General features: G+C 48.8%; 1 protein-coding gene across 1 annotated transcript; it reads left to right on the top strand.

Annotated features, from left to right (window-relative positions):
- On the top strand, window positions 225–1268 carry LOC110430940 (uncharacterized mitochondrial protein AtMg00810-like; the record flags this gene model as incomplete). Its single annotated transcript, XM_021449187.1, has 1 exon — window positions 225–1268. A coding segment is annotated over exon 1 (1044 nt), but the record flags the coding sequence as incomplete, so codon positions are not given.

Here is an 11646-nt window from a genome sequence, read left to right as displayed (position 1 = left end):
TTTGACAACACCAACATTGAAGAGTGATTGGAACAAAGTGGGTCTTCCGGAACAAGAAGGATGATCAAGGCAAAGTGGTGCGCAACAAGGCAAGACTTGTGGCAAAAGGTTTTTCACAAGTGGAAGGTCTTGACTTCGGTGAAACCTTTGCACCGGTGGCAAGACTTGAAGCAATCCGTATCCTACTTGCATATGCATCTAGTCATAATATCAAGTTATTTCAAATGGATGTGAAAAGTGCCTTTTTAAATGGTTATATTAATGAGCTTGTCTATGTTGAGCAACCCCCCGGTTTTGAAGACCCCAAGTACCCCAAGCATGTCTACCGGTTGTCCAAGGCTCTCTATGGTCTCAAGCAAGCTCCTAGAGCTTGGTATGAGAGGCTTAGGGACTTCCTCATTGAGAAGGGCTTCAAGATTGGGAAAGTTGACACAACACTCTTCACCAAGAAAATGAATGGGGAAATCTTCATTTGCCAAGTTTATGTTGATGATATTATTTTTGGCTCTACTAATGAAGATTTTTGCAAGGAATTTGGTGATTTGATGTCCAAGGAGTTTGAGATGTCCATGATTGGCGAGCTATCCTTCTTCCTAGGATTTCAAGTCAAGCAAATGAGGGAAGGAGTTTTTATCTCTCAAGAGAAGTACACTCAAGATCTTCTCAAGAGGTTCAAGATGATGGATTGCAAGCCGATCAAGACTCCCATGGCATCAAATGGGCATCTCGACTTGGATGAGGGAGGTAACCCAATTGACAAGACTCTCTATCGCTCCATGATAGGAAGTCTACTCTACCTCACCGCATCTAGGCCTGATATAATGTTTAGTGTGTGTATGTGTGCAAGATATCAAGCAATGCCTATGGAATCTCACTTGATTGCGGTCAAGAGAATTCTTAGGTATCTAAAATACACACCTTGCCTAGGCTTGTGGTATCCCAAAGGTGCAAGATTCCAACTTGTAGGCTATTCCGATTCGGATTATGCCGGGTGCCAGATTGATAGAAAAAGCACGTCCGGAGGGTGCCACTTCCTAGGTAGATCACTTGTCTCTTGGATGTCAAATAAACAAAATAGTGTTGCCTTGTCAACGGCCGAGGCGGAATACATAGCCGCTGGTGCTTGTTGTGCACAAATACTCTACATGAAACAAACTTTGCTAGACTATGAAGTAGTACTAGACAAAGTACCTTTGTTGTGTGACAACGAAAGTGCCGTAAAACTTGCAAACAACCCGGTTCAACACACCCGCACAAAACATATTGACATCCGCCACCACTTCCTTAGGGATCATGTTGCTAAAGGTGATATATCCTTAGAGAATGTGGGAACGGAAAATCAATTGGCGGATATCTTCACAAAACCTCTAGATGAAGCTAGGTTTTGTATGTTGAGAAATGAACTTAATGTGCTTGACCTATCCAACTTCACTAAAAGATAAAAGTTGTGTGTTGAATCTTGTAAATAACTTTTGCTTTGCATATCATGCATACTAAAACTAAAAATACAACTTGCATGTAGGGCTTGTCTAACATGGTTAAGATAACCCCCTGAGTGTGTGAAAAAGCTTAACCTTGGATCAAACTTGACAAGCATTAGTTTACTTTCAAGTGTTGCATTACAACTCATATCATATGCATGCTTGTTAATTGACCGTTTCTTTTCGGTTATTCGTTGAGCATCCGCTGTGTTCGTCCATAGATAGGGGGAGCATTCAAAGCTCATTATGATTCAAACCCCTAGCTTTATGGCCATACGATGCTCCTTGGTGATTTTCTCGAACTATCTTTATTAAAAAAAACCTACTAAGCCTACGGCTAAATATTTGTGAAAATTTGAGGGTTTGAGAGAAGTCACTCATACCAGTTCCATTTGGTGTTTAATTGTGTGCTTCTGGAAATGGAACTTGGTTGGGTCAAAGTCGGACGTGGTGCTTAGTTGAAAAAGTGCTCAGAGGAGCACCGGACGATGCACCGGACGCTGCCTCTGTGCGTCCGGTGCGGTGAGTGTGCCATACTGCACTCACCGGACGCAGGAACAGTGTCCCTGCAGCGTCCGGTGAGGTGCGTCCGGTGCTCACCTGGCGTGACTTGAAGCACCGGACGCTAAAGCCAGCGTCCGGTGCCCATCGTCCGGTGCAAAGCCAAAATGCAATCCTCTCTGCGCATGAGTCCGGTGGTCACCGGACGCGTCCGGTGCCACATAAAGAGCGTCCGGTGACCCCGCGGCGGGCGCATAAAGCCCGCGCCCAGAGGGTTTCGCGGGCGGTTTTCTTCCTTCTCTCTCGATTCTCGCCGAGCCGCCTGTGCCCTAGCCCGCAGGAACCGCCGCCGACCGCCGAGATTCCTCCTCCGGCGATCCTGTGCCATCTTCCCTGCGCCAGATCTGCCCAGGGATCTCTCCCCCATCCTTCTCCTCACGCGCAGATCCATCTCGAGGGGATTTGAGGGATTGGGTGAGTTTCTCGATTGCTTGCCCTTAAGGTGTTTGAGTTTTTCGTTTCATTGGATTAGAAAAGGGTTCTTAACCTCGATCTTCCTCGTTAACCCTGTGCAACACCATAAGGAAAGGGCTCGTGGTTTCCGGTGGTTGTCAATCGAAAGTTTTCATCCGGAACACGTCTCGTCCGTGGATCGTAAGCCGTTCGCGTGCGTATCTTATCTATTCTTTCGATCTATAGGATTGTCTCATCTCTAGTCGATATGTTTTCTTATATATCCTATCTTGTCGATTCCCTGCAGCGCGTTAATCTCCATTGTCAGTCAGTTGTTTGTCGGACGCTTGTTTTGCAATGGCTCGTACCAAGAATGTCAGTGGTCCGACAGCTGGCTAAGGAGGTTCCCCAGGAGGTGATGGTGGAGGTGATCCTCCCCGTCGCCTGTCAGCGGCAGAGAAGGGGAAAGGCAAGAAGCTGGCCACCAAGAAGCGGAAGGCCAGTGACAGAGATGCAGAGGTCGCAGAGGCAGTTGCAGCAGCGGCTGAGGCAGCCGAGAGGGGTGGTCGCTCAGGTGCTCTGAGGATAGGTGATGACCTCACGCCACGGCAGCGGCGTGCAGTACTTGAGGCAGAGGCATTCCATGGATCCCCTCCAGGCACCGTGATGATTGGAGGACAGAGGGTTAGGCTTGTGGTCAGGGATCCAGCTCAGGAGGATCCAGGCACTGAGACAGAGACCCAGGCAGAGGGTCCAGCACAGGAGCAGGAGCAGGAGCAGCCACTCAGGAGGTCGACTCGTGCTCGTACCCAGGCCGTTCCTCGGACCGGCACGCCGAGTCAGTCCACTTCCACAGCTCGTGCCACACCAGCGAGAGGCACACCAGCTTCACGCCCGAGGCCAGTCAGGATCCACAGGGATCTCTCTCTTGTGTCAGCCAGAGAGATCCAGCAGCTGAGGTTCGTTCCGTTTCCCACCTGGTTTCCAGCTGCCAGGGATCCTAGAGCTGGTGCCAGGTTCTACACAGTCGTCCAGGAGGACATCTACGAGGCACTGGTTCGGTCTCAGGCTCAGTTTAGGGAGCATAGAGTGATTGTCCTGGAGATACTCGGGAACATGGTTGGAGCAGATATTCGTCAGTACTTTACCTACCTCCACGGACTTCCAGAGTTACTAGCACTCCCTGGCACTTACTGTGAGCAGTGGGTCAGAGAGTTCTATGTGTCAGTGTGGGTTTCTCCAGATCACAGTTACATCCACTACGCACTAGCAGGCACGGACTACAGAGTGACAGCTCAGAGGGCTAGAGAGGTGCTTGGACTGCGAGCCTCTCCCACCAGGATTCACCAGCTGTGCTACGGGAACGTGGATCCCCCTCGTCGTCCTCACGGTGGTGAGATCCCACCGGTTGACTTCGTGGCTCCCTGTTTCCGTGCACCTTTTGGGGAGGGCTCCAGCAGGACAGTGGCAGATTTGACATGCCCAGCCAGGATCCTCGACTTTGTGTTGAGGAAGACTCTTCTCCCCAGGACAGGCTACAGAGACGGCTTCACTCGTATGCAGCAGTGGCTCGTCGCTCACCTTATCTCCCAGACGCAGTTTGATTTGTGGGATCTGATCGTCTCAGAGATAGAGGACACCATCTCAGAGAGCTTCAGGGGACGGCGTCAGTTGCCGTATGCACATTGGATCACTCTACTTATTCTTCGTGCTAGGCCACTGCCCCTGCCAGCTCACTTGCAGAGGGAGTTGACAGAGTCCGACACCGTCTTCTCCCACTACGACCCCCGGCAGATGTTGAGAGCGCACCACGACCTTCGCGGTGCACCTCCTCCTCGTGCTCCACGTGGACCGGTGCCCCCACCTTCTCCTAGGGGCACCCGCAGTACAGCAGCAGTTGCAGAGACAGAGGAGCAGCAGGATATAGCTATTGGCGCGTTTGCAGATGCAGAGGCAGAGGGCGAGTTTGACTTCGCCTCAGACAGCTCAGATGATGACTATCAGCCGCCAGTGACAGATCTCCCTCCCAGAGCTCACGACCACGAGGCAGGCGGTTCTTCGAGTACTTCAGACCCCGCCCTGCTTGCTATCTTAGAGGGGATGAGGGCAGATCAGCGCCGTGCAGCTGAGGAGCAGGCGAGGCGAGACAGGGATCAGGCTGCCATCAATGCAGCCATGCAGGCCAGGCAGGATGAGCTCCAGCGTCAGCTTCTTATTTTTCAGGAGCAGCAGCTTGCTTTCCAGGCCCAGCAGACAGCGATGATGGCCGCTCTCATGGCCGCCTCAGGGATTCAACTACCGCAGATCCAGCTCCCAGGCACGTCGACTGTCAGGCCACCTACTCCAGTGCCTCAGACTCAGAGCCCGTCTCAGCAGCCGCTTCAGCTACCAGCTCAGAGTCAGCCGTTTTCGACTCCACAGCACCAGGTCTCTCAGGGTGCTATCTCTTCCGGCTTTGAGCAGGTACCTCAGTTCACTCCTCTCCGCTTAGGCTTCACTCCTCAGTCAGCGTCAGCGTCACAGCTTGTGTGGGATTCGCAGACAGATCCGCACCTCAGCTTCACCTACAGTGCTCTGACTGGTGACCCTACGCCTCCTCCTCTGCAGGCTCCTGCAGTATTTACGGCGCCAGTTAACACTACAGAGCTTATGTCGTCGTCAGTAGCGTCGTCCGAGCAGCTTGCACCGTCTACTACCGTACCAGAGACGACAGCTACAGCGACCGAGTCCGTGCCAGCTTCGTTAGCCGGACTCGAGCAGCCAGCACAGCCTGTGACAGCTCCAGAGCAGACCCGGACCGCTTCTCCAGCTCCTGCAGCTTCAGAGGGTCACTCCACTTCCTCTGCCTCGACGGCCGACAATTCATATGATGCAGCTCGCTTCGTGGCCGTGCCGAGGGACTCCACTGCTCCGCCTCCTCCACCGACTTCTTAGGTTTTTGGCGCTTGATGCCAAAGGGGGAGAGAGTTCGTAGTATGAGAGTTAGGAGTTAGGGGGAGCTAGAGAGGGTTTAGGAGTCTTCTTTTGAGGAGTCTATTCTTTTGAGATACCCTTTTTATGTGTGCTACTTTATCATGCATCACGTTTACTTTTATGCATTGCACTTGTGTGAGATACTATGGTTGTGAGACATGACTTGTGGTTATTGTGATATCTTAATGTCATGTGTTTTGGCTCATATTACCATTTGCTTCCGCGTTTTACTCTGTTGTTTCTATGAGCCTTCTGTGTTTATCCTGTTGTATTTCACTCACATATTTGGATGCAGGGTATTGGACTTGGTTGATATAAGCATGCCTAATCCTTTCTGCTCTTATTGTATCATGCTTATTGAAACCAAGTCTCTTTAAAAACCTCAACTCTTTTCATACTCGAGGTTGTCATCAATCACCAAAAAGGGGGAGATTGAAAGAGCATCTAGGACCCTAGTGATTTCGGTGATTAATGACATCATGATTACTATGACTAACGTGTGTTTTGCAGAGGCAAAGTCATAGGTAAGGTCATGGTATATAGGTACTCGATGGACAGGGACGTACATGCCTACTTAATAGTGGAAATCGTTTCGGTTTTCAAAGGATGGTTGGACATCGTCAAGACTAGACTAGGTCTAAGTGCCATATGGTGAAGAAGGGCACTTAGAGTAGTTTAGGACTTTGTTTTCGTTTGACCGTACTATTAAGAGGGGCTTTGATCTAGTAGCTTGACTTAGGCCAGGCTTTAGGTTTAGGTGTGGTGCACACTTGGTAAACCTAGCACTAGGCAGCTCAGAGATAGTCCTTAGATCGAGAGGAACCAACTTCGTTTTGGAGCGATCGCGTTTCGACAAAGTTTGGGTGCCCAAAGGGGCACCGGACGCTGCACCGGACACTCTGTGAGTGCGTCCGGTGAGGTCCCTAGCCGTTAGAATAGTGTGGTGCTTAGGGTTAGGCACCGGACGCTAGCACCGGACGCACCGGGTAGCGTCCGGTCCCTTACCCAGGGAGGTTGCAAGCCTTCCCTGAGCACCGGACGCTAGCACCGGACGCGCCGGGTAGCGTCCGGTCCCATGCGCAGGGAGCATGTAAAGTTTTCCTGAGCACCGGACGGTGCACCGGACGCTCGGAGTTAGCGTCCGGTGACCTGTCAGAGAAAAGTGTAGGTAGCCGTTATGAAGCACCGGACGCTCGGTGCAGTGCGTCCGGTGCAACATAATGTGCGTCCGGTGACCCCGTTTTCAGTGGAAAACGGTTGGCCGGCCTTTGGACTTGGTGGATAGTATTTATACTCCTCCTCCTCGTCCATGAGAGCTCTCTTGCCCATTTGAACATCAGAGAACCTTGTTGTGGAGCAAGAGAGTTGCAAGAGCCTAGAGAGGATTGAGATTTGAGTGATTTCTTGAGAGAATCCTTCTCTAGTGTGTTCCAAGAGTCAAGTGTGCATCCACCACTCTCTAGAGCCTTGTTTGGGTCAAGTGAGAGTTCGTTGCTTGTTACTCTTGGTGATCGCCATCACCTAGACGGTTCGGTGGTGATTGAAGGCACGAAGACCGCCCGGAGTTCTTGTGGGTGGCTCGTGTCAAGCTTGTGAGCGGTTTTGGGCGATTCACCGCGACGGAGTGTCGAAGAATCAGCCCGTAGAGAGCACTTGGTCCTTGCGCGGACCAAGGGGGAGCAAGACCCTTGCGCGGGTGCTCCAACGAGGACTAGTGGAGAGTGGCGACTCTCCGATACCTCGGCAAAACATCGCCGAGCACTTTCTTCCACTACTCCTTTACTTTCTAGCATTTACTTTGTGTTTTTACATTCTTAGAATTGCCTTGCTAGGCACAAGGCACAAGAGGTTGAATTGGAGCTCTCTAAGGTTGCAAAACTTTTATCCGGTAGCTCTCTAAGTCACACTAGGCACAAGGGGTTGAATTGGAGCTTATAGGTTGCTTAAATTTTTAGAGAAGCCCAATTCACCCCCCCCTCTTGAGCATCTTGATCCTTTCCCAACAGATCAATCGACTTATACAAACTGCAAATCAGAGGAGCCCAAACTGCCGCGAAAGATGTGGCAGAAGTGCCGACGTCTGTGGCAGCGGAACTACGACCCTGAGAGCAGCCGAACAGAGGAGACATGAACATGGGATTTCGTTGAACGGATGGCGTGCACGATGGATGCCCCTAGCGTCGTTCATCTCCTCCAGCAAGGTGAGGACCAGATCGGAATCCTAGGGCAATCGACGCCGGCGGTGGCTCCTCCACGGCCCAGTCAAGTCAGCACTTCGACGCAGTGCACCTAGCTCCTCGCCCCGTGCCCACCGCGGCCCCCAAGCCCTTAGCCGGCTCGCCCGTGTGGCCGTCGTCGAGGCCGACTGCACCACCACATCGGGACAGAGGGCGACAAAGATTCGTGCGCGACGTGTGTAAGGGGCAGCGGCCACCGGGACCTGTCCACGCCAGAGGGTGGCCAACGCGGCAGCGGGGCACTGCTGCTACCACCGCCACCGCCGCCGCACGGAACCTTTGAGTCCTGCAGCAAGGTGATGTAGCGTGCCCGCGAGCGCCTTGTGTTTTTTTTTTTTGAGAAAAAAGGGAATAAGATCAGGGGAGATGGGAACCGAACGTGGAGTCCTTTGAAACCTCACGTGATGAGGCGGACAGAGGACGTGTGGGGTGAGAAGCTGGTGAGAAGCTTGGCTTCCCACATTCAATTCTGATCATCAGTTTTTATACATGTGTTTTATTAGCCTTTGATTTTAATAGAGACGGATTTCTGTGTGTATTTTCCTAGGTGCATAATGGTTGTAAGCTCTCAGCGTGAGACGTTTTATTGGGTAGACCAAGTATAATTTAAGTATTCCATTATAGTAGAGATAAAAAATAACTAATTACACGGTTTACCTGTAATTTCTGAGAGACATCTTTAGTCTATATTTAGATAATAATTATCAAATATAAATGAAAATATTGTAGTAGCCAAACTTAATTTTTTTTGTGAAGTAAACAAGGCCACTTGGTGCTGCTGCCAGCTGCCTCATGATGAGACGAGGAACACCACTACAGTACTACACCAGAGGGAAGGTGATGTCTGCCTGTCGGTTGGGAGAGATCACTTCTGGTTATAGCGATAAAAAGTTATAGCTTATTCACTAAATTTGTTAGTTATTTAATAATGTTTTTTTATAATAAATCAGCAAATAATATTTTCAAAATCGTAATTTTTTAGGCAAGCGAGCGGACTGTTGGTATATTTTTTTCTTCATTCACGTCAAAATTTAGTTTTGGCACATTGACAGATCCTAACCAGGACGTATAGTAGTAAAAAATTGTGCTAGAACCCTCTGAACGAACCGGACAAAGCTACGCATAGATACTCCCATCAAATATACTTTTACCTTTTTTGAAAAAACAATGGAATACTGTATATTACTCCATACAGTACTTTCATAGTATATCATCATCATTATGGTTTCCAGAGGCGGCTTGCGCAGCTTGGCTTTTAGAGCATCTCCAAGAGATCCCTTAAAAGTAAACCTTCAAAACTTAGTATTAGAGGTCCTCTTAAACCAAATGTACCCTAAAAATCAGTTTCAACTACAACAGCTCTCTAATATTTCCGTCCCCAATAGTGACACGTGATTAGTTAGTTGGATCTTAACCTTTTCTGTCCACTCGTCAGTTGCACCATCAGCCTTGAGCTCGTCAACGCCGCCATCAGCCTTATGCTCGCCTGTTCTTGCCTATTCTCTGCTAGCGCCCTCCTCTTGTGTTAGATAGTACACGGAGGCAGGCATGAAGCAAGCAGCCAGAGCGAACAGTGGCTGAGAAGGCAGTATCACCAAAGAAAGTAGTACTCCCTCCATCTCAAATTATAAGTCATTCCAAGAATCGTGGAGAGTTAAATTTTTCTAAGTTTGACTAAATTTATATTATAAAATAATTATTATTATGGTACTAACTAAGTATCATTAGATTCTTTCTTAATTATATTTTCATAGTATACTCACTTTACGTTATAAATCTTAGTATTTTTCTTTATAATTTTGGTCAAACGTGAAAATACTTTGACTCTCCAAGATTCTTGGAATGACTTACAATTTAGGATGGAGGGAGTAATAGTTTTGAGAGAAGTCCTAGGAAGATCCATGTTTTATCGCTAATCATGCAAATATCAATTTTTGAGGGTGTTATTAGTCTTCTCTTGGAGATGCTCTTATTGGACATAGACATTGGACACGGACTGCTCACTGCTGTGGTGATAGCCCGTTTGTTTAAAATTATTTATCGAATCTGTTAATTATTTAATACTAGTATTTTTCTTTTATAATAAATTAGCGAATAGTATTTTCAGCTATAACTTTTTAGCCAAACAAACATGTTATGATTTTTTTTCGTCCGCATTTGGAGTTTTGGTGGACGCACTAGATCAAAATTGCTTTTTTTCTTAAGAAAAAAACACTAGATCAAATTGTCTGGCGGCACAAAATCACGGTCTGCCAAGAAAGGTGGTTGCCGTGGGAATTCCACGCTGTAGCGGCGCGGCACGTGAGCGAGGCGCCGTGGTGGGGTGGTGGGTGTGCGATGATCTGCGGATGCTACGAGCACGACAAAAAAAAAAAAAAAACAGAGTAGAGCAGGCAGGCAGGCAGTGTGCTAGTTGCATCCAGCGAAGCATACCACCGGTTCAAGTTGACACACCGTTGGAACTGCGGCCAAGAACAAGAAGCACACTCTCCTCGGGGTTGGAAGAAGAGCCCGCTGGCCGTTGCACTTGCACAGTAGCTACTCGATGTGGTCGGCCCAGTTGGGTTTTTGTTTCGGTTTTGGGACCTGCAGACGGTTGACGTGGCCGTTGCCGTTGCTGTTGCTGGGTGGGCGCGCGAGAGAGAGGCGAGAGGTGACAACCAACAAGAGCCGTCAGCGTCTCAACTGTCAGCAGGAGCACAAATTGGCAATTATACTCGTGCGTGGTAGGCGGCTCGCTTAGACCCTACTCTCTCCGTCTCAAAAATACCGTAGTTATAGGGTTTAAATTTTTCTCAAAAAGACCGTCGTTTTAGAGATCATCATTTCATTTGGGACCGACTCAAAGCCGATCTGATCCTGGTCATGGAAGTTTCTCGGAGGCAGACACCGCACGGCGGCACGGGTAAAAAAGAAAAATCAACCCCAGCTTAACCCAGGTGACCTCTCGTCCACTCAAATTTGTTGTCTGCTCCAGTAAAAAAAAGGAAAAAAAAATCAACATGGGGTGCATTTTAAAATGAGTGTGGTGTGCTGCTACTGCAATAATTACCTTTTACAACTGTCAGTGTATCAGTAATCCTTTTACAGGGGCAAAATTGTAATTTCTCATCAACCTTAATTTGCGTACGACGGTCTTTTTTGAGACGGAGAGAGTATTTGATTGGAGGCGTTAAATTTTAGCGTCTACCGTATCAAATGTTTGGACACTTGCATAAAGTATTAATAAATATAAATTAGTATTTATAAAACTAAAAACACAGTTAGAAAATAATTTACGAGACGATTTTGTTAAAACCTAGTTAATCTATAATTAAATAATAATTGCTAAATAAAACAAAAATACTACCTCACTTGTTAAACTTTTAGCATCCAACAACACACATCTGCTTATGACTCTCCCCACCGCACCACGCCACATGAGATGTGCCGTTTACTTTACTCGAGGGCCAGCCGGCGACTTTGGCGAGGACACAGCACAACGGGAACGGGTGATCGAGGGGGTGGTGTGAAGGGGATAGCCTCAGCTCAAAGTCTGAACGCACGCCGGTGGATGCATCGGCCTGGCTGTTTTTTTTTTTCTTTCTTTCTTTCTTTTCCCCTCGCGGCGGGCGGAGCTCTGTCAGGTTTGAGACGCTGCTGCTGTATTAGGCACGATGACACGCCGAGCTGTCATATCACATTCGTAATAATCAATTAATAAGTGTAATACACACTCGCCCTCACAGAACAGGCATCCTACGCAGTTGACATTCGACGCATCCGCCGCACGGGTATCATCCTTCGTCCGGAGGGGGCCTGGGCAGGGCAGGACAGCTCACAGCTGAGCCAGCTCGGATCCAGTGCCAGCCAACGGCTAAAAAACGGGACGGATTTCCATTCATCACCCCACCCAGAGTTTGAAGGCTCCAGTACAGAAGAGAGTTGGTTTCTGCTGCTTCTTTCTTCCCCACCCCAAGAAACAGGCCGTGGCAAGTAAACAAAACAACGGCTGGGGGCCC

The sequence above is a fragment of the Sorghum bicolor genome, chromosome 10, assembly GCF_000003195.3.
Source record: "Sorghum bicolor cultivar BTx623 chromosome 10, Sorghum_bicolor_NCBIv3, whole genome shotgun sequence".
NCBI classification, from domain to species: Eukaryota; Viridiplantae; Streptophyta; class Magnoliopsida; order Poales; family Poaceae; genus Sorghum; species Sorghum bicolor.
Note: the sequence above shows the minus strand (reverse complement) of the source record. Positions and strands in the feature narration are given on the sequence as shown.